Here is a 23694-nt window from a genome sequence, read left to right on the forward strand (position 1 = left end):
TCGGCAAGTACCTTAGCTACCTGTGCTACCATATCCCCCATGGGGTCCCAATCCTGCTCCCACAGGTCCACTATCCTGCTGCGAACTGCTGCTCTGGAGTAGATGGAGTCTGGGATCCAGCATGAGCGTGGAGGTGAGGAGTGAGAGGCTGAGTCCAGGACTAGGATGACTTAGGCATGGTCAGAGAGTGTCGTCCCTGGAATCACTCCTGACTCTCCACCTCTGCCAAGCGCCCAATTGCTGACATAGAAACGGTCCAACCGCTCCAAAAGTCTGCCTCCCTCCCTCCTGTAACCCCAAGACAAGTCCAGACTCCATGTCCCTCTCCAAAAGGAAGGCTCCCTCCAGCTGTCCCGACCTCCCACTACGAACAGGAAGGAGTCCCAATCTGCCTGCTCCGCCTAAGCTATACCAAGGAACTCTGGGCCCCGTCCCTGTTGATCCTCTAAGGTCTCAAGGTTATTGAAGTCCCCTCCTACAATCCAAGAATCCATCTCTGGCAATAAGTCTGTCAAAGAGCTCTCCGTCTGAGGTCGATCGGGGCATAGATATTGAGGATGCCGATACGGGATCCCTCAATATTCAAGCCCACCCAAAGCGCTCATCCTGGAATCAGGGTGCCAAAACCACACACATGCTGAACTAGAGAAGTGTCGATGGAGGTACAGACACCCCCGCTCCTCCCCTGCTCACCAATCGAAGGTTCCCAGTAGGTGTGGGATTGTCCTGCGAGAACCTTCCCACAATTACTGGTCAGAGAAGCCGAAAGCTTGTGTTCCTGCAATAGGAGCACATCTACCCTTCCCACCAAGGCTGGCTGGAGCTCCTGTCTAAGCACCATCTTCCTGGGGCCGCGGGTTCCTGATGAGTGGAACCCGTTGACGTTCCAAGAGATAATGCGTATACTCATGAAGAGGGGAGATGGGCCACAAACAGCTATCTGCTTGCGGTCAATGTCGAGGTGGTCGGAGGATGTCCAGTGTGCAGACAAAGGCGCTTCTGTGAGGGTTTTGAAGGAGAGTCCGGATCATTGGACCCATCCTTTAAAACCTTCAACAGAGGGGAGAGGCCCTTCGTCCCATGGTGGTAAGCTCTCTCTAACCAACTCGACGCCTCTGCCAGGAAAATACTGTAGAACCCCGCTACCTCTGAGGTCCTCCACAGGCAGAGCCCTTCCGCGTAGACCCACTCCAGAGGCGGCCGAATAATGACCAAAAGGCGGAATCGTTTGGTGCTCTGGCGCCATCTCAGACGAACATCACCCTCCTTCCACTGCTGCTAAAGAAGCTCCACTGCTCTGCTACCGATCTAGTCCTGCACCTGCTCCTGGGACTGATCTCGAATCGTCTCCCAAACATTTTCATTCGTCCATTGCTCATTCCCGTCACTGGTGATAGTGAAGGAATAGCTAGGACCATCGTCGGGGGCAAGAACAGACACCTTACCCTCCGCCCCCTTATGGAGGAAGAAGATGCTGATGTCTAGGCATGTAGGGAAGGAGCCAATACCCGCTGCATCCAAATAATCCCAAGGTCCTGCTCGGTAAAACTCCAAAGGTAGAGCTCTAGGAGCAACCCTTGGGTGTGGGGACGAGAATGAGGAGTCTGAACTAGAGAGAGGGGTGCTGGCTGTCGAACAAGCTGGAGTGGTGCTGGCCATCTGCGGGGAAGGGCCTCTCCCCTCCGCCGGGCTAGGAGGGATAGGCGTGGGGGAGGTCTGTGCTGGCTTCGGGGCCGCAGGTGGCGCAGGCGGAGAGGGGGGTTCCCTCTGGATCATGCTCGAGGGAGAGAGGGGAGCAGAAACCACCAGTGCTGGGGGGGATCCTAGAGAGGGTGGAGGTAGGGCGACCGAGGAGGAGGGGGGAGGGGAGGGAGGGCGGGGTGAAGGATGAGGGGGAGGCTGGCTGATCTTCTCCTTCCCTTTCTCCTTCCCCTTACCGGGCTGCTGCTGATTGATGACCACAGGGGGGGGCTCTTGCTGTAAATGGGAAGGCTTTTTTGGTCTTGCTTTGTTTCCTTTCCGTTTTCTTTTGACCTCAGTCCAGCCTTCCCCTTCGGGAGGGGGTGTCGATGCCTCGCGGGGGGGATCCTGAGTTGCCTGGATGGGGGCCTTCTGAGGTTCTGTCCTCATGAAGCGAGGGCAGGAGCGCGCCTGGTGCTTGAAGCCGTGGCATCTTAGACACTGATCTGGGCGACCAGTGATCATAATGCACTGCGTCACCACACCTGTGTCCGTCTCAATCTCGAACTCCGAGGGGATACTCTGCGGATCTAGGACTGCCACTTTGACACGCGGCACCCCTTGGGCTGCCACTGCATCAATGAAGGTGTCCTGCATGGGCCAGCCAAAGTGCGCCCCCAGGTCCTTGATGATCGGGCGAAGCTCAGTTGCGAGGCCTGGGAAAATGAGGGTAACTGGATGGCGAGGAATGCGGAAGCAGGCATCGAAGTCCGCTACACTGAAACCCCTATACCATGGGACCATAAGGATGATCTTCCCACCCACAGAAGTAGGGGATCGTCTGACCATATCGCTCGCAGCCTGTGCTGAGGAGAGCTTGAGCCAGAAGATACCACGTCCCATGAGTGCAACCTCCTCAATGTGGCTGTCCTCAAGGTATAGGGTGGACTGCAACCAGTCCCTGATGTCTACTCGTGAAGGGGCGTAGCCAATGACTCTCCCATAACCGGATGTCTGGGAGAAGTCCGTGGCGGCCTGCTTCACCAAGGAGATCTGATGCTCTGTCAGTGTTACGCGGTAGGCTGATGGAGGGGGGGGGGTCTGTCTGGGCCACCAGTTCCGGGCTCTTGGCTGCCATACCGCACCGACAAACTGCGAACGCTCCAAAGGCGGGGGAATGAGAAGAAAACGACAGAGACGAAGGAGGGGGGGGAGTGGTATGGAGGCGAGGGAGGAAAGAGGGAGGGATGGAGAGGTACGGGGAAGCGGGGGGGGAGAGGTGGTGAGGAGGGAGCGGGTGGCAAAGGGGGAAGGAAGGAGGAGAGAGGGGGGGGGGGCAGCGCAGCGCAGGGCGGGGAAGAGGAGGAGGGAAAGGGAGGGGGTGTGGCAGCGCAGCACGAGAGGGGGCGAGGAGGAGAGGCGAGGAATGAGGGGGAGGGGGGGGGCAGCGTTGCGCCGCAGCGGGGGGGAGGAGGGGGCGGGGGGGTGGTAGTGCAACGCGAGGGGGGGGAGGCAAGGAGAGAACGGAGAGCGGAGAGGGGAGGAGCGGAGCAGGGGAGGGACGACGGGCAGAGAGGGAGGAGAGGGGGACAGAGGGGTGCGGCAGGAGGCGACGGCGAAGGAGGAGGGAGAGGGGAGGGGGGGCCGTGCAGCGCGAGGGGGGGGTAGACGGGAGCGGGGGAGGGGGGGCATTCGCAGGATCGAGTAATGGTCTAATTCTGGTGAAATCCTCATATAGTGGGGTAGGTGGATCCACGTATATCCCAGTGAGTCAATGAAGCCCTCCTCCGAAATCCATAGGCAGTGGTCTCTATAGAAACTAAGCTTCACGGGGAGGTCCGGAGGTGCCAACCAGATCCTGAAGGTATGTAAATGTAGGATATTCTCTCAGATGACCTGGTTCACCTCGTGGTATGCGAGTGGGATAGAAGGGGGATAGCCTGTCTATATCCAGCCCAAGGCTCTCAAACCATCTACAAGTGCATGCATACCAACACCTCTGGTCCCCCTCTACTGCTAGTGTCATGGAGGAGTATGAAGCTAGCCAGGGAAACCTACGTTGCCCTACAATGCAAGATCCATACTGTCGAATGCGGGTGATGACCAAAAACATTGCATTGAGCTGTAGTGGAGATGCCTCGAACTCAACCATAACTATCTAATGTTGGTCACATTCTAAAGATCGGCCGAAGAACACAACTCCCAGGTATGTGTAGAATGCAACCACCTCCACTAGTAACCCATCCAAGAAGAACAACTCTCTATGCATGGCTGCTCGGGATGTGTTGAAGATCACGACCTTGGTTTTACCAAGGTAGACCTTCACATCATGTCTCTCACAAAAAGTATGTAGCGCATCTAGGTGCCGTTGGACACCCTCTGCTAAAGAAGATAAGAGGACCACATCATCTGCAATATAGAAGTATCTAAAGCAAGTATCTAAAGCAATGATACGGCTAGAGAGCAACCAACCCCTCCCAAGGTTCCGATAAATGTCTCAAGCTCATCTATGTAGAGGCCCAACAAGGTTGGTCATAAGGGACACCCTTGTCGCCCCCCCCCCAAAAAAAAAAGATTACTTCATTAAATATGAATGAAATCCGCAAGAGCAAGCTCAAATGTGAGAGTACATCATGTCATGCGTGAGAGAGAAAAACATGTCAAAATAAGCTAACAAAAATCCAAGGTGGAGACTGAAAATGCCACCTCAACCCTGAAGTAGACTTAGAGAAGAACGGAGATCCTCTCCAAACTCTGAAAAAAGTATCTCTCCTGCTTGTAGCTGCTCTAGGAGATCCCTGCATGCTCGCCCAGATGGCCATCAATGTCTGTATAGTATCAGTCCATATACTGGCCATAGACTGGGAAGGGAGAACCTGTGAACCCTCTATCGCCTCCGTACATCTGGCCCTTCAAGTATGCCAAGCTGCAATGCTAGCCAGAATCTCCCAAGATATGTCCACCGAGGCATGAGCAGCTCTGAAAGGAGTGAAGGGAGCATTCTGGAGAGAGCATGACTCCACAGAGTGTCATCATATAATGAAGGATGAGTCTGAGTCATGTCCCTCAAGAAACACCTGAGAGCCAATAAGAGAGAACCATGCCACCGATCCCCAAGTCATGAAGAAGGGTGCTCTATGAAATATGCAAAGAATCCTGGCAACACCCTTCCAGATTGTCCTGGCCTGCTGTCTACACTCCCAAAGGCAATGTTGAACTGACTCAACTGTTGGGTGGCATCGAGGACAAGTAGGTCAGCCCCGAACCTGGATCTCCACAGGTTTACTGCAATCCCTCCATAAATAGAAAGCCAAAAGAAGAAAGTGATCTTTCTATTTCTGAGGGATTTCCAGAGCCTCCTCCAAAAAAATTTATGCACCTCTGCATAAATCTGAAAACTATCCCAATAAGGAACTCTGGAGGGCCTCCAACCTCTACTACTAAGCTGAAATCTCCTGGAATTTCTAACTGTGCAACGAAAGAAGGGGAAGCTCTTCTCTTGGTGCCCTTCATCAACCCATTCCCACTCCCCTGGGTCCCACTGCAAGAACTTGATGGGGGAACCACCATATAACCAAAGTCTCCAAGACCCAAGTGCCAGGAGAACAAGGTCAGGATCAAGATATCACTGTGATTCCATGCCCCACTCCATGTAACTTGCAATCCTAACTAGCTGAAAGACAAGCTCTAAAAGAATATCATCTGAAGATTTGAGAAGTCTGCCTCCCGACTGAACATCAAAGACAAGGGTCTCCTCACGTGCATCCTGCAAGGCAATAACCTGTAACGGAACACCCGTCCTCGTGAGTGAAAGCTCCCAACCAAGTGGACTCCGTGATCGGCATGTCATCTGTATCTATCCACTCTACTGATATGGCTGCCTCTATTTGCTGCATCCTGATTACATTCACTCTAAGGTGGCCAACTGATAAGAGTCTCTGATCCTCTGGAAGCTTTCTAAAATACCTTCCAGGCACCTACAGTGGAAGCAGGTCCCCTCTCCCATTTAGACCACTGCATATAATCGGACACTCTTAGCAATCAGCCACGCTCATCCCACATAGATTCATTCCACATGACTGGCTGCCTGTCTATTTCTTCGCGAGAGGAGGACACCCTTGTTTGACCTTGATGGTGCTCATAATCTCCTCGTGCCATCTTGTACCAGTTCAAACTCTACTTGAGACTCTCATACAGTGCCATGACTGCCCAGATGATCTCCTAATCATATCCCAACTCTTGTATGCGCCAGATGAGTCGGGCTCTCGATACTGTATCAAAAGCCTTCCGAAAATCCACGAGGCAACAATATACCCTCTATCTCCTTTCCCTGGCCTCCTCAATGATCCCCTTGACTGTGAGTATGTGGTCCATAGTCTCGTGATCTACCTGGAGGCGCACCTTCTCCATGGCTCTGAATCCTTGTAGCTCTACAACCAGGCTAACCTCTACGTCAAGTATTGATGCATAGTTCTTGAACATAACATGTCCAATCATAATGGTCCTGTAGTTTTTCGGATGGAATCTTCTGCCTTGTGTATTGGTGTGATTGTGTTAGGGGTCCAGACATGTGGGAAGCCTGTGTAGACTACTTCATTCAAGAGCTTTGCTAACATTGGGGTCACGGCATCTATCCCATATACAATTGATTTAGTCGGTAGCCCCTCATGATCTTTCGCTCGGCATTGTGAAGCTTCCGGGCTACATGTTTGACACCATCGGCTGTGAAAAGCATGCAGAAAGTGGGGAGCGGTACTTGTGAGAGGTATGTTGCTAGCTGATCAGGAACATGGTAGAATGTGTGCACATAGAAGTGCCAAGTTTTGGTGTCTGTGAGAGGGGAAGGGGCTCTCTGTTCAAGGAACCTTCGCCAAAAGTCTTTAGAGTTGTTACTGAACAGAATGTTTTGCAACTCCTCTTCATTTTGACGAACAAAAGCGTGCTTCTTTTGGCGAATCAGGCATCTTTCTACTTCTCCCGGAAGATGATGATTGGCTTCAAGTCGGAGTTGTCGGCGCAAAGCCTCACACTCATCGTCCTACCAACTATTGCAAGGTATCAAACCGAGAGATGGAGGACGCGTGGATCGAGTGGTGTATGGAAACGTGTGTAGGGCGGTCTCGTGGAGAGATCATGTGATCAAGGCTGCCCGATCCTGTAAGAGCGGTACGTGATCTATGTCTCTAAGTAGGTCAGAGAGGCAAGCGGAGTATGTAGGCTTGAGTGTGCGGTCAAAGTGTATGTCGTGTTAGGTAGTGTGTGCGAATGATGGTGTAGTGTGTGATGTGGGCAATGGTGTGGGAGATACTAAAAAGCAGGTAAAGTCTGCCCCAGGGGGTGGTGGTGAGACAGAGAAGTTAGTAATGTGTGAGGTGAAGGCAAGAGATCCCATGAGGTAATGCCATTGTAGATGACAAGATCATGTACTCTCCCTAAGTCTAATAGTGCATGTCCATAATCTGCGACTGGGGCCCATGTGTCTACGGAGACTCGAGACATTCCAGCCTCATCTATGTCAACATCTAGTAACAGGATAGAATCATCATGGAAATCCAAAAGTGATACCTGTCCTAGCGTTCAAGTCTCCAACAAGGAGGACTACCCCGTTGCTCGAAAACTCTGTGATGTCTGAATAGAGGGCTGCGTACGGAGAGGTCTCAGCCTTCATCACGTAGATCCCTAGTGAAATGTGAGGTCTCGGGGGGGAGTAGTAGACTGCGATAAAGAGATCCTCACGAGGAGGTCGTCGGATCCGAGCCCATAGAACCCTAGCATGTGGATCTAGTCTCTCGACAGAAATCGTACCAACCAGAGAGGATTGATATAAAACTCCCCACTCCTCCCGCTCCTCGGACTCCTCCAGCCTCTCGAGTCTCATCCCGATATGCTGTCTTCCATGTATATCCGCTGACTATACATAAAGGGCACTCTAGACTCTGGTGTGTCTCTGTGTAAAATTCCATATCCCGACCTGTATATGATTCCAAGAAATTCCGTGGATCTGACCATAAAGTACCATTGCAGTTCCAAAAACTGCAAGTCAGGATCTCAGTGCTCTAAGTCTCATAGACCATGCCCCCCTATGTTGGAGGGCCACTGGATGCCGTCGGGGACATGTTTTAGAAGCCGTCCCTCTCAGACTACTGCCCACTTCCCCTCCTTGCGGGCAGCATCCCACTGCTGTAGGAGAGTAAGTCTCTCCTCCACCGGTGTGAGGTCGTCATCTAATTGAATCTCTAGGTGAGCAAGCAAAGCTGAGCGTCTGCGTAATGCTAAGAGGCGGGCCTGGGCGTCTCTAAAGCGAATGATGAGAGGCTGCACGCATTTGGGATCCCTCCCAATACACGAGGCTCCCTATACCCTGTGTACCTGAGCCCCAAGGGTGGAAGTCACAAACTTTGATAGTGTCATCTACCAGGGTTGCAGCTGTCCGAGGTATCCCGCGTACTCTAACATTGAGAGCCTTACTGGCCTCTACCACCGCTGCTCCAAAATAGTGACCGAAATGGTGGCCTTCACAAGCTCCCATTTCACTACATCCACCCACGTGGAGGTCTCTGCAATGGCTGACTGCATGGTGGCTATCTATGCCTCAACAGTCTCGACTGCTGGTCCACTGTGTGGAGTTGCCACTGCAGCTGTCATCTCCCTTTGGAGCTGTGCTAGCTCCTAGCTCAGATTTTGGATGAGACGGTCCTGCTCTGCCTCTCGTGTGTGGAGGCAATGTATCTCTGAGAGAACATGGTCCCAGGAATCTGACAGGATCATGTGGCCGTGGAGTGTGTATGGGTGTGGCATGAAGGGGGGCTGGATGACGGGGGAGTGTGGGAGTGGCAGGACCTACAAAGAGGGGGAAGGGTGGGTGAGTGGGGTAGGGGTGACAGGAAAGAGGCAAAATCTGTGTGTGGTGATAGGATAGTGGGTTGGGCTGAGAGGGGATCCTGATGACGAGGATGCTGTAAACTCTAGCCCTACCCCGGGTATTGTCAATATCATTGTAGTCACCTGCAGAGGCTGGTGCAGGTGATCCTGGAGATGATGATGATGATGATGATGATGATGTGGAGGTTGGTGTGGGGGCCGTAGTGGAGTTAGGAACTGCATGGGGAGGGGTTTTGTTGGCTAGTTTTTGGGTGGCAGTGCTGTCCACCTGTAAGCTGCTCCGGTTGCTGTGCTTGTCACATCATATATGGTGAGCTGTTTCTGTTGTTTCTCTTCCTTCTTGGGTATCCCTTTATTTGCATCTCCTTTTCCCCGTTTGGCCATCGTCCTTATCTATTCTCTGTTTTTTCTCAAATGATGCTGTGAGATTTTGGTCTGAAATTCAAGAGGGGGTAGAGGGTTTATGGCACTCCATACCTTCCATTACCCGTGGACTGAAGAGGACTCCCTTGAGGAGAAATGGGGCTGTCAGCTTCTCGAGCTTCTTGATCACTTCTTGGCATCAAAGGGGGGTTCTTGGCACCAATGAGGTACCCTTGGTGGTCCTTGAGGGATGGAAGAGCCTCAAGAGGGGGCTGTGGCAGAGGTAGCCCAATGGGGACCCCCCATGAGGGCTGCTTGCAGGTCACGGTGGTGGAGAAGGACCCCCGTGAGAAGGACCCCACGTCCGAGATGTATGGAGCTAGGGGAGATCTAACCGTATGATCGGTTGATCTCATCTCGTGGGATCAACTCAAGAGGCACGTCCATGCTGTACTCAAAGGGGGGAAGTTTGTCCATCTGGATACTGTGCCTAGCAAACCATGACGATATGTATGCATACCATGTGTCAGCCCTGTGGATGAAAGTCACTATCTGAAAGATGTCATCAGCTTATAGAGGTGTCATAAAATCTTCCTGCACTATCTCATGTAGGATTGAGGGCTTACACCGAATCATCTTGGATCCCATAATCACTTGTCGCCACTCAAATCTCCTCCACTCTGTCCTCGGGAGATCGCATCCCTAGAAGGGTGCTGCATACATGGCACTCGACTGCACTAGCGTATCGCAAAGCCAACCCTTCATCGATGGATCCTGGAAGTGCACCTGGAAGCACTATTGCTCTAGTCGATCCAAAGTGCTACACCCCCGTGTGAGTCCTACCTAGGCTGCATGGGTCATCGTGGAAATGGGTCCTGTGAAGACAGCTCCCAAATATGTGTAGGGCTGCACTATCTCCACTGGCTCGCCACGATAAGTGAAGCTAAGTCGGCAGAGCACTACTCGTGAGGTGTTGAAGACCATCACCTTGGTCTTCCCAAGGTTGATTGTCATGTCTCTCTTCGGCAGAACACGTCTAGGGCCTCCAAATGCCTGTACAGCCCCTCCACTAAAGACGATATAAGTGTTAGAGGTCGACATCTCCTGATGTCACCTAGAGAGAGGGCCTTGCTTGTGAGTGTGCCCGCCCAGTGAGGATAGCGTAGAGAGTGAGGGCTTGTGTTGTGGGTGTGCCCGCCCCTCGTGAGAGTAGGCTAGAGTGGATGTTCAGTGCCATGGAGGTTCCCAGGCGGGTTACGGAGGTGTGTGGGCAGGTATGTCCTGTAGGGCTGCCTTTCAGGCACCTCTTAGAGCCCCATTTATGGGCTATAGAGTAGAGGGTGGGCCGAGCCCCATTTATGGGCTATAGAGTAGAGGGTGGGCCGACTTGATGGTCGGACACCTTGGTGCAGCCCTCCTTGGGTAGAGCCCTATGTATAGGGCTGTATGCAGCCCCGCTGGTGGGTCGGCCCACCTGGCCAGGTCGTCCTGTCTGCAGCAAGGACTCAGCCCTGATATAGGGTCCTAAGGAGCTCTTTTGTAGGGCCGTAGAGTCGGCCATGAGGCTTGTTGGGTCGGCCACCAGGCAGGCTGGTCGGCCCTGCCCTATGCAAACCAACTAGGAGGGGCTAGGCGATGGGGGGCTATATATAGGCCCCCCCCTCAACCCTCTTTTCATCATCCAATGGAAGAGCATTGCTAGCTCAGTTGAGCAAATCTGGAGCAGCTTTGCATGTCTTGTAGAGGAGTGCTAGGGGAGTGCTGGAGCAGTTCATCCACTCTTATCTATGCCTCCCGTGCTCATAGTTGTTGAGCTATTTGTCTGAGCTCTCAAGCAGCCCATTGGTTCTGAGGTTTTCCCCCAGTTCTAGCGGGGTTTTCTCCAGAGATCACTTGCAGTTATCCTATGCCTCTCTCTCCTTTCTCTCCTTCTCAATTGTAACAGGTAGAGATTAGATACCAAAATCTACCTATTAGTAAACATACGGTATCTTCATGAATTCATTCAGAGCTTCCGAAAAAGACTACATTAACTCAAGATTGAGTGCAATAGAGATGATCAATTAAGTGAACAACTACATATTTATTGTATTGCAAATGCTTCTGTAACAACAGCATATAAAGTAGGCATAGAACTAGGCACTGATCATGCGGGATCATGGAACATTGTCGAAGGCCTTCCAAAAGTCTACGAAGCATGTGTAGACTTGGACCTCGCCTCCTCAATGATAGCCCTCGGTGTAAAAATGTGATCTAGAGTACAGTACTGCCTCCTAAATCCTACTTGCCCTAGTGCCTGCTACCCCCATGCCTCTATACGATTGCTGCTGATCTCCCTCTCTAGAACTGATCCATAGATCTTGGCCAGTATGTGCCCAATCATGAGGGTGCGATAGTTCCCAGTATCCATGGGGTAATATGTTGTGTATATCGGTGATGCTCCAAGCTCATGGGAAGCCGTGGCATACAGCATGGTTGAACATCTGTGCAAGAATGGGGCTAAGACCTCCTTCCCATGTGCGAAATGCTCAGTCCGTAGGCCCTCATGATCCTATGCTTTCCGGTTGTGGAGCCGGCGAAGTGCAAAAGTATTGCAATTTGCCTCCCTCATTGTATAATCACCTTAAATAGCCAGCTCAGTTGTTTGAAACACAGAAAAGAATCTCAGAGTTGAGAAGTAGCAATATCTTCATCCTCTGCTAGAAAGGGTGTTCTGTTCCACCTTGTTAAATAGAATAAATGATTTGAGACAAATCAGCATTTACAGCACTTCCCGAAGTACCCATTGTTGCATGTTTTGGCTTGTGGTAAATATAATACAACTTATCCCATTTCCCTGAGTTTTGTCAGTATCCTACATGCTGTCAATACATCACCCATTAAGGATAAAACTTTTGAAAATATTGCCGGCTATGTTTTAACAATTTTATTTCGATCAACAGCCTAGTGAAAGAATAGTCTCAATCAATAAACGAAAAAGGGCCATGGAAAATATATCTCATCACCACGGTGAAAAAGAATGCAAGCTTCTAAACACATTAAAGGAACATGGGCATTAAATCATAGAAATTGTATTACCTTGAACTCCCTACAGTAGTCTGGACTACTCCAAAAACTTTCATCAACCGTAGTTCCTTTGGGCCGGTTAGGGTCACCAAATATGGCAGTCCCAGATGAGGTAACAATCACCCTCTTGATTTTTGCATCAGCACATGCTTTAAGCACATTCAAAGTTCCTTTTATGGCAGGATCAAGCATCTCCTGGATATGAAAATCGCAAATCATGAAAAGTGCAAGTGAGATGTGGTTCATGTAGAACACTTTCTTCATCAAGTCAAATAAAGAGTATGTATCACTTGCTAGTTTAAAATAACATTGTGAGATAAATGAAAGAACAAAAGTGGTTCAAAATACCAAATTTCTGAACCCAAACAGCTCACAAGTTACAGAGGATTCCGAAATCTTAAGCTTATGTCTCTCATCGGCGCTCCTATGAGAATTGTCAAGTGTAATTGAATCTTGCTTTTGAGAGCTTGCAAAAGATCATCTATTGGTTGTAAAGGAGATCATTGTTGAGTGGCAGAGGGGAAGAGAGCTTGCATGTGTGCAAGGCTGAGAGGTTTAAATATCTTAATTTTTTACATGGAGTCTTGCATGTGTGAAATGGGAAGTCTCTTCATAGTCATTGAGAGCAAGCATTGAAGGCCTTATCAAGTACTTGAGCTTAAAAGAATGTGAGTACGAACTTTAGTTTTCCATTGAAGAGCTAAAGCAAATACAAGTAACAAGAGAGTTCTAAATCCTTGTGTAATGGCTGCAAGAAGTAGCCACAGTAGAGCATTAGGCAACAGCACCTACTGCCACTGTAGTGGCCTGGCATAGAACAGAGAACCTTAGCCCTCTGCCCAGCAACCTAGTCAAGGTAGCCCTGGAAGGAGGACCATAGCAACAGTACTTGCACAGTCAGAAGAAAAGCAACAATTCAGCCCGATAAGCCCTCCAAAAATGGTCTTCCAAGAGGCACTAGACCGGATCTGTGACTACAAGTCAAACCTTTGGCATGCCATCATCCATTAGAACTGAGGCTATTGTCCTAGGGGGCTCCAAGACAATCCCAAACAGAACACCAACCACGGAGATGATACTCATGTACACCAGTATCATGCCTGGCAACCGCAAGGTCACTGGGTATGTCGGGTGCTGATGATGTGTCCATGTTATCTACAGTGAAACTATGGCACCAAGGTATGAAGAAAACCAAGTATGGTCCGAGATATATGGGGGGAACTCTAGAGAAGTGTCTCAGCCATCTCTGGATTGGCCAGCTGGATCAAGAAAACCTCACGTCTCCCACCAATGATTGCTCTATCATTCAGCTCCTATATTGCGTTCTCAATTTGCTTCTTCTCCTCTAGTGTAAGCGTGATGTGAAAAGAGGTGCAAGTCGAGGATGCTACCATTCGAACTCCTATGGCTTGACCTGGAGGGGTCAAAAACGCAAGGTAACGGAAATGAAGGAGAGAGTAGGGAAGGAAGGGGAAGGAGAGTGACAAGCGACAGGGAAACGGTAGAAAAAGGATGGGAAAAGAAAGAAAGAAGGAGAGAAATAGAGAGGGGGAGAAAGGAAGGGGAGATGAATTGAAAGTGGTAGAAGGGACTTGAGGGAAAGCAAGGAGGAAATGGGAAGAGGGAATGGATGGAAAGGAAGGAGGGAATGGGAGAAGAGATCCGAGGGGAATGAAGGAGGGAATGGAAAAGAGAATGAAGGGAAAGGATGGATTGGAAGGTGGGAATGGAAGGTGGGAAGGAAGATAACAGAAGGAGGGACAGGAAATTCATTGAGAGCTTCCTTGGAACTATTTCCCTTCAAAAAGAGCCACGCTATGGATGATTTCCATCCTCTGCTCAAATTCCCATTCCCAGTTTGAGGGAAAGGAGGATGCATGTGCCTAGGCCCTACTATTCCACAATCTTATGAGAACATGCCAACTCTTCCATCTCAGATCTAGTATGTATAGGATTCTTACATTTCCATCCATCCCTTTTATGTAAAAAATTTCACTTGTTGGTAACATATCTATTACTCTCATGTTTGACGCACTTTGTACCCATGTAATTATTATTAACATCCCCAACACCCAAATCACACTGACATGGCATCCTGTCACCTTGCCTTGACAAAACAGAAAAGCGTTGTGAAAACCCCACATTATCAGAACCCTAAGAACTTTTCATCCAAGTAAATATTCTCCAATCGAATGTGCTACGGAGTGCTGAGTGCTAGAATAGGAAGAACAAACCCAAAAAGGAGATAAGAAGGAACAACGCTAGTGACAAATCATGGAGAAAGCCGTAGACAAGAGCATAACGCGAGCAAGTGAGTATCATAGAATGAAGGGATCCCCATACACTAGTCTCTCCGAAACAGAGATCAGAGATCACTCATCCACAGTAGCAATACACCATAACAATGCAACAGGCGAGCTCGTAGCTCTAGACTAATGTTGTAACCTTTTTTGTCTCATAGGTCATTTTGGCCTTTAGTAGACATTACCATTAACATTAACTCTCTCTCTCAAACTCTGACTCTACAAAGATCTTCCCCTGCTGCCTGCAGCTCCGCCCTCCGCTGCTGCTGCCCTGCAGCTCTGCCCTCCACCCGCGCTGCCCTGCCCTCCACCCGTGCTGCCCCTGCCCTCCGCTCCTGCTGCCCTGCAGCTCCACCCTCCACCCACGCTGCCTTGCCCTCCACCCGCGCTGCCCTGCCCTTCCAACCGTGCTGCTCCTGCCCTCCGCTCCTGCTCCCCGCCTGTGCCTCAGCCTGCAGCTGCTGCTGCTGCTCCGCCGCCCCTCCACCCGCGCTGCTCCTTCTCCCTCCTGCGCTCCTCCCTTCCTCCCACGCTGCACTGCAGCTGCTGCAGCTCCGCCCTCCGCTGCAACTCCCTCCTTAGCCCGCAGCTCCCCTCTCCACACCTCTACTCCTGCAGCTCCGCCTGCTGCAGCTCCCTCTTCTGCGCCACCTCCTCCCCTTCCACCCCGCCTCCTCCACTCCAGCCACCCGCTACCATTCAGCTCCCTGCCATCCCTCACCCACCCCCTCTCGACCCATCAGCTACTCCCTCTACCACTCAGCCACCCCCCCCTTCCCTACTAGCCCCCCCCCGCCTGCTCTCAGTCTCCCAGCCTACCTACAGCCCCCCCGCCACCTCCCATCATGGGGAGGGAGCCCATCATGCTCCCGCTCCCGCTCCTACAATAAGACTTGCACTGAACACGGATCAATCAAAACGCAATGGGAAAAGGTGGCAAGGATACAGATAAAGCCGCCAAGGAAAAACAGACACAGCTGAAACTCGAAGATGTGAACACACGATACAATTGCAGTGGACTTGGAGTGGACAGCAAAGCAAAGATGGGGCCCACTTCCGCCTCAGTTTCAGCCACAGCCTCAGCTTCAGCACCAGCTCCAACCTCAGCTTCGATTTCAGCTACATCACCTACATCCTCATACTCAGCCTCAACACCAGCCTCAGCGTCAGCTCCAGCTCCAGCTCCACTTCTGCCCACAGCCTCTACTGTTACAGCTACTGGCTCTGATATACCCCTACCCATGACATCGATTGCCCCATCCTCCCCTAGGATTGAGGGGTTGTCACTGACACCATCTCTTCCATCTCTCCCTTCTTCTCCCGCTACAGTTCTCTCCCTGGTTATGACACCTACTTTGGAGGGGTCGTACACTGTTCCGCAATACTCAACCTTTCTCTCCCCTCTACCTCTCAGTCAGCCCACACTCCCTCACCCTGCTGGGATCGGCCTCATCCTCCCCATACCGCACCCATCTTACCCAGTCTCCAGTCTCTTACCTCACACTTTCAGGCCACAGTCCTATCAATATCCTTTAGAGCATGGACGAGCTGACCCATCAAGAGGTTTGGGAGTATTTGCTGATGGAGGTCTAGAGCATCCGAGAGCACGAAAGGGAGCTGTCACGCTTTGCACAGGAGCAGACATGCTTCACCCAGGAGCAGGCACGACTCATACAAGAGCAGTCTCAGGCTATCCGAGTCCAGGGTGATCTTATTTAGGGGCTCAGACAAGAGATCTCACAGCTCTGACAGGAGGTCGCTACTGTACGTACAGTCCCAGGGAGCACCCCAGTCGTGGAGGCATAGATTGCGAGCATGCAATCTGCCATTGAGGAGACGTCCAGATGGGTCGACGTAGCCAAACGAAAACCTACAAGGGTAACCGTTTCGGCTACCCTCCTGGAGCAGCAGCAAAGAGGCAGCAAGGCTCTCAACATCAGAGAACGTGGGATTCCCCGCACTGAGGCTACCCCGATGGCAGATGCGCAGGTCTTCATGACCACTACCAGGGGTGACTAAGCACAGGATTGAGAGAGCATGGCGGGTTGGGAGGGACCCTAACCGAGAGCAGCCCCTTATCATCCGGTTCCACGACGCTCAAGCACGACTTTCGGCTTTACGTCGTAGGTCAGTCTTATGAGACCAGCCAGTGATCTCCATGGATGAGGACCTCACTCCACTATAGGTTGAGGAGAGGCGTTTCCTGTTGCACCAGCGGGATCAAGCCCACAAAGAGGGGAAGTGGGCAGTAGTACGAGATGGATGACTCCTTACAAGCCCCCCCCGGGCACCCACCTGTCCTCCCACATAGGGAGGCGGGGCCTATGAGACTCAGACATCCGAGACCCTATCCTATACCATCTGGAACTGTAATGGTACCTTATGGTTAGAACCAAGGAGCTTCTTGGAATCCTATACAGGTCACGACATAGTCTTTTACAAAGAGACACATCAGAGTCCAGAGCGCCCACTACCAGCAGTCAGCGGGTATACATGGAAGTCTGCCTACAGAGATGAGACGAGGGATACAGGAGGGTTCAAGGATCAAGAGGAGTCACAGTCCTTTACAGATCCACACTTTTGGGTATCATCTCAGTGGAGTAGAGAGATCCACACTCCACGTTTCTTTGGATTCGGATCCAGACACATGGATAGCCGGGATTTATTTATCACAGTTTGCTACTTACCCCCCGAAACCTCCCGCTTTGCCAGAGATATTCAAGGGGAGGATGAGACATCCCCATTTGTTGCTCTTTATCAGTCCATCGTTGACTTCTCCAGCCGCAAGGAAGTCCTTCTAGTTGGGGACTTCAACGCGACAACAGGCGCTCGTCAGTTACCACTCCTCGACTTCAGGGATGATTCCACTCTACTGCCATACATTAACCTTGAGGAGGCAAGTATGCTACGAGTTTCAGCTGATAGACGAGAACCGTTCACATCCTATGGGCAGGCACTATTAGACCTTGGCAGGATACATGATCTCATTATCTATAATGGTCTTGACAGATGGCCCGCATCAGGTGGCTTCACTTGCTTTCCACATAGGGGATGCTTCTTTGTTGTGGACTACATCATGGGATCCCCTGCCTTCACATCTCGCATCACTGACTTTACCGTAGCACCTCTCCCTCCAGGGGCTGACCATACCTATCTTTTCTTTAGCATTTCTACCCCTCGCCGCACAGCACTTTCTACCCTAATGAGCTCCTACTCCACTTACCATGATATACGCTTTGATCGCGATCACTCACCTACTTACTCTGGTCGTCTGTACATTCTTCTCGCATACATTGACTTTATACCCTTACTAGAAGACCGTGCTGTCCTAGTCACTCGCTCACTACATAAGGCTGCTCTTCACGCCTTCCCCCACACCACCCACTCCACCCGTCCACCACCTCCTTGGACCGTACCCTATAATAGCTGGTATGATGATGAGTGTAAGGCTTTACGCCGTCAGCTCTGATTCGAAACAAAAAACAACCTTCCGAGCGAATCAGTGACGCTACGCGAGTACCGCCGTCTGGTACGTAGGAAGAAACTTGACTTTGTGCGTGTGAACGAGAAGGAGCTACTGAACATTCTGTTCAGTAATAACTATAAGGACTTTTGGCGGAGATTTCTAGAGGGACGGTCCCCCCCACCACTCACTGACACTCAGGTGTGGTCTGATTATGCACGCATGCTCTATGATATCCCAAATCAGCCAGCCCCTAACCTATCACATATGCCACGCCCCACATCCTGCACCCTCTTCACTAGGGGAGGGGGGGGGGGTTAAAGGATGTCGTAATGAAACTTCATAATGGCTGAGCAAAGGATCATGAGGGACTATGCATTGAGTTCATTGCATATGGGATTAACCTCCTAGCCCCGATCTTAGCCAAGCTATTTAATGAAGCCGTTTGCTTGGGGTTTCCACGCACCTCGACCATCAACACTATCTCACCCATCCACAAGGTAGGGGATCTCCTGAACTCAGAGAACTACAGGACCATCATGATTGGACGTGTCATGTTCAAGATTTATGCATCAGTACTTAATTCTGAGGTCAGCAGATTTGCGGAGTGTCGAGGACTCAAAGCAGCAAGACAGGCCGGTTTCAAGCGGGATCATGGGACCATGGACCACATTCTTGCACTCATATGTATCATCGAGGAGGCAAGGGCACGGAAGCAGAGGGTTTATTGTTGCTTTGTGGACTTCCGCAAAGATTTGACACCGTTCGGAGAGCTCGGCTCTTACGACGCCTATAGGATCTGGGTTACAACCAGGAGATCATTTGGGCTATCATGGCACTTTATGAGCGAGTTTCAGGCAGAGTCTGGACAGGATTTGGATGGACAGACGAGATCATGAGCACTATCGGGGTCAAACAAGGGTGCCCATTGTCACCTACATTGTTTGGCCGCTACATCGACGAGCTCGAGACAGTGATACAGGTACAGGGTGGGGTAGGTTGCTCTCTCGTAGGCACGCTGATCCGGATATTACTTTATGTAGATGACATGGCTCTCTTGTGGTCCGCAACAGAGGAGCTCCAGAGACACCTTGATGCACTACAGTCCTTTTGTGAGTCTCATGATTTGAAGGTCAACTTGGGTAAAACCAAGGTTATGATCTTCAATACATCCCGAGTCGTCACACGCAATGAGCATTTCACTTTTGAGGGGGCCCCTGTTGAGGTAGTTTCATCATACACTTATCTAGGGGTCGTCTTTTCCGGACCCACCTTCACCATGAGACCCGCGATGCAGGCGTGCCTGAGCAGAGGATATGCTTCATTGGCTAGACTTGAGAGACAGTGCTTCCGCTCTCATTTTCACGATCCATGGACCAAACGGTTGCTCTTTGACTCCTTGGTCCGCCCTGCATGGATGTATGGCAGCCCATGTTGGGGACCAGATTTGTCGGATACAGAGTGGGCCAGGGTGGAGCGACTACAGGTTCTCATGTTATCACGGATGATCCGTAATAAGCCATCTGTCCCTCACCAGATCATTCAGATAGAGTTTAAGTCACCCCCATTACAGCTAGATGCTGCATTTCAGGTCATTACATATCTGTATCGAGTCAGGGAGTATGGGGATTATCAAGGAGTATGGGGATTACACATCCAGGCGTAGCAGGACACCATGGCTAGCACTGTCCTCTTCTATGGCACTTGCAGCAAGGGGAGATCAAAGGTGTTGGTATGCACGCACAGAGAGATGGTTTGTAGGATTAGGGCTCCACATGGACAAACTACCCCCTTTCCAGATTTTCCCTGCTTCATCCCCAGCCTCCCAGCTCCTCCAACAACCATGCATTGCATTCACAATGAATACATGGATAAGAGTTATTTTCCCATTTCAAATTTTTTTTAAATCATTTCTTGCACAGCTTGATTCTCAGAATTGCAGTGCTATTCTCAGGCCAGCTTCTAACAACAAAGGTTTCAACAAATGAAAATTTCAACAACAACACAATTCACATGCAAAGCAGGTGGTTATCAGAGCACTTGAGGATAATGGACACACAGGATCTTTTAGTACAGTGTTTACAGCTATCACTCATTTACGAATGCAGAAGTACGTATTAGACATGTTAAAATTCAATAGAATACCACTTCAGGTTTGGGTTCAATAACTCCACTATGGGATTTCATCACTTTTAATAGTAGCTTTATAGGAAATATAAGAAGTAAGAATTTACTAAAATCTAGGACCGCAAATACAGGTAAAGTGACACCTATACATGACACTAGTGACTATATCTCCATCTGTGTGTGGGTGTGTTAATATACAAATGAAGATTCAAATTCAATACAAGATTAACATCATGCAAGTGCTTGACTGAAAGCATGAAGAAATTCTCCCAAAAAACTAGGCCTTTGTAGTATTCAAATAATACAGCTACAGATATAGCATTGTTGGAGATGTTCTTTCAGCTGGGGACATCAAGCTGACAGAGCAAAGCACCATAATAGTACAGTCGCACTTAAAGAAATCTGACAAGGTAAAGGCTAGCTCTAGAGCGAATGCCAAAGATAACTAAAGACAATCTTGAAAACCCTTGTTAGCCATTCAGGGCTAGCAAGGGGGGCAAAGCGGCCTTTTCAGTGTTAGGGAAAACAGCCACCAACAAAGAGTTATCGATCAAGGCCTTTGATGTTTGCAGTAGATGGTGGCATCACATTAACATGGCAGAGGAACATATATATGAATGCAACTTGAAAATCATAAAGAGATCATACAAGATGAAGGACCAGAGCTGTGTAAGAAACACAACATATCATATGAGATCCAAGTGCACTATAATCTGGTTAGCAAAGCTCAAAGCCTGTATCAGAAAGCTACTGTTTACAGGATAACCAACCAACCAACTGCCCATATTATAGCTTTTTGTAGAAGACAGACATGTATTATTAAATACTTGGACCATGAATTAAGCAAAGAAACAAGTAAAGCATGAACCATGGAGCTTACCTCTGGATTAGCTGAATGTTGGCTTGGAACCGGGCAAGCTGTGTGGAAGACACCATCGCAGCCATTAAAGGCAGCAGAAAGGGAATTATAATCTAAAAGGTCTCCCTTAAGAAGAGTAAGCCTCTCCTTAGCTCCTTCCAACTCTTCCAGATGCCCATTCTTCTGTTTGTCATCTGTCTCCAAAGAATCAACATGTTAGTACAGCATGCTTAAGCTAAGAAATGTTCTGCTATTACCAAGAAGTGAGCAGGACCACTTACATTCACAAAAGTACAATTTTTTTGCATGATAAAGTTGGAAAGAAGGAACTTTGTGGGATTTATCATAACAGCAAGTACAAGTGGGAAAATTTGAATACACTTTATGAAACCAGGAGAAGATCTAAATGAAAGAAATCAAAAGACAGATACATCGGACCACATAAGAAGAGCAACATAGAATGAGGCACAAAGAAAGAAACCGTAGAACAACGAAGAAAAGTAAAACTCGAAAAAAGAGATAAAGTAAAATATAAGGAGAAGAGACATATGAAGGATAAAAAACTATATGTGGAGAAAGTAGCTGTCCAAAACAGAAGATAGCTTAACGAAAAGAAGAAAAATAAAAGCAATACCAAACATGGAAAAAGGAAGGGAAAATAAATTTAAAACAAGGCAAAGATGAGAGACAACCAAAGACCCTACTAGAGAGTAAATCAAAGGACCAGAGAACGAAAAACCTGCAAGAGTTTTCCATTTTGCACAAAAAGCACATAGTAATCCCTCCTATAAAATTCTTCCCCCTATCTCAGTGCAAAATCCAAAACTGGCAAAAGTTATTGCAGCACAGGGTAAGACTTAGGCAGGATTGTTCTTTGTTACTACTCTTGGTCAGCTTCCCCCTCGCTTGAGGCATCCCATCACTTATCAAACTCAGATTTGAGGACACATGGTTCTTCACATGTATGGCTGATCTGAAGCTCTATAGTCTTGACAAGTTCAGGGGATGAAATCAACTCAGTGGCATAGGATCACAGTGCCTACATAAGCTGTGGGTCATTGACCCATCTAAGAGAGATTTAGATACTCCACCCATTGGAGCTCTGGTGCTTCATCAGTGTTTCTATTTCTCAACCTTAGATAGGATCTAGCCAAGTGGAGTTCATCTTCAGCAAGTCTACACAAAAACCAGTGCATTTTTTCAAGTACACCACTAGGATTGGCTAAACGATTTTCCAGAGATCTCATCAGCATCAGCCTAGTTGGCTTTGATATTGAGCAGAAATTTACTGAAAATCTTCCGGGTGTCACCATTGGCAAATAGTCTTTTGTCACTTACATAGCAACACTGCTTGCAAGTTGGCAAGTAGTTTGGAGGGGAGATATACCACATGATTTTATATTCTTCTCTTCATCTACTAACCGTTATTTGATGAAGTGCGCTGTATGGAGCCTCAACACAACAATGTTTCTCTATTTAGCGACTTCATTGAGACACGGATTCCCGTCCTCTCCCCTATAGTATCCTCGACGAATGGGACCTTTTGGAAAATTGTCTCCAACATCTCACTTTCAAGGACTTTGTAGCACATTGCATATATGTCATGGTGTAATAGACCTTCATTTCCATAGTTATTCATTTTCCATTTTGGACTCGTTTCTTTTCTGATACCCCAATTCTAGCCTTTGCCCTGTAGTATCCTCGGTGAATGGTACCCTTTGAAAATTTGTCGGTAGTATCCTCCACATTGCATAGAAGTCATGGTGTAATAAACCTTCATTTCCATGGTTATTCATTTTCCATTTTGGACTCAATTATTCTTTCTATACACATGCTTACTAATTACATGTGTAAGTTTTGTTTCAGCTCATGTTTCAGGACTTAACACATCTGCCGGTTATCTTCAGCAAAAACCAACAGATTGGTCTTCTTCAGTTTCAGTGATATCGCTCTCCATGTTTTTAACCACGTCTATTCACCATCTTTCCTATGGTGGTGGCACCTTTGGAAAGGGTAGCTACAACTGACACTTTTTATAGTGCTCAGTTACCATAGTGGATGAAGTGGATTCCACACTGAATGGAAGTTATTGCAGCTGGATCACACTCCACCTAATCATACCCTTGGCACATCCGTACGGTTTCTGTACCCACTAAGGTTTTTGCACCCTTCACTTTGATTAATGTGCATTCTTCTTCGAAGATAGCACAGAATCATAACCAAAATCCTGGAGGTGTTTTTGGAGTTTTGGCCCAAGAGGATAAATTGGATGGCACCAATTATTCTTTGTGGCACTTTATGGTCAATAATCTTTTGGCTGCAAAGAACTTATGGGCTTATGTTGCAGGTAAAGATGTCCAACCAAGAGATGCCGTCATTGCTCTTGGTACACCTCAGCAAGGAGGTGTATAGCAGGCCCAGGTGAAGCCAATTGTAGTAGTTGCACCTGCTACCCCCACTACACAGGATCATAAGAGATGGGATGCCAGAGATGCCCATGCTTTGTCTCTCATTGCTTGTCTATTAAGAGGTTCCCCATACCTCATATCCGCTCCTCCAAGCTGCAGCAAGGGCCCAACAGCAGTCACTTTTAGATCAGAGAGCAGAGTATGCCTTTCATGCTAGAGAGTCATTTTGGACTCAGACGGGTAGTAGGGTCAATAACTAGTTCTTCTCTACTCTTGGCCCCAAACATAGTAGGGAGAGCGTCTCATAGCTTATTTACTCAAGCGGATTTCTTCAGACACATCCAGATGCTGTCTTCCAGGTTGCCACCAATTTCTATGCCTCCCTTCTTACAACAGATCCTGACACTCAAGCCACAAATGATGCTAGAGTGGTTATTTGGCGACACTTACCTGGGTTGGTGACAGGGGATATGACTGTCTCACTTGATGCACCCTTCACCAACGTAGAGTTCATGACTGCTCTCTCTGCCCTTCACAAGGGCA

At 49.1% G+C, this 23694-nt stretch overlaps 2 protein-coding genes across 4 annotated transcripts in view; both read right to left on the reverse strand.

The window, feature by feature from the left end:
* Positions 1 to 23694, reverse strand: part of LOC147880699 (cinnamoyl-CoA reductase 1-like) — a 258556-nt gene that overhangs the window by 49680 nt on the left and 185182 nt on the right. The window lies entirely within an intron of this gene.
* LOC147880700 (cinnamoyl-CoA reductase 1-like) overlaps positions 1 to 23694 on the reverse strand; it is a 90963-nt gene that overhangs the window by 49624 nt on the left and 17645 nt on the right. Inside the window, exons 3-4 of the mRNA XM_087370756.1 lie at positions 20765 to 20937; positions 12004 to 12186 (exon numbers count right to left, since the gene is read on the reverse strand). Of these exons, the coding sequence (XP_087226882.1) occupies positions 12004 to 12186; positions 20765 to 20937 (356 nt within the window). The remainder of the gene's footprint in view (positions 1 to 12003; positions 12187 to 20764; positions 20938 to 23694) is intronic.

This window comes from Dipteris shenzhenensis, chromosome 32 (assembly GCF_047967505.1).
Source record: "Dipteris shenzhenensis isolate YYH24624 ecotype China chromosome 32, Dip_SZ_1.0, whole genome shotgun sequence".
NCBI classification, from domain to species: Eukaryota; Viridiplantae; Streptophyta; class Polypodiopsida; order Gleicheniales; family Dipteridaceae; genus Dipteris; species Dipteris shenzhenensis.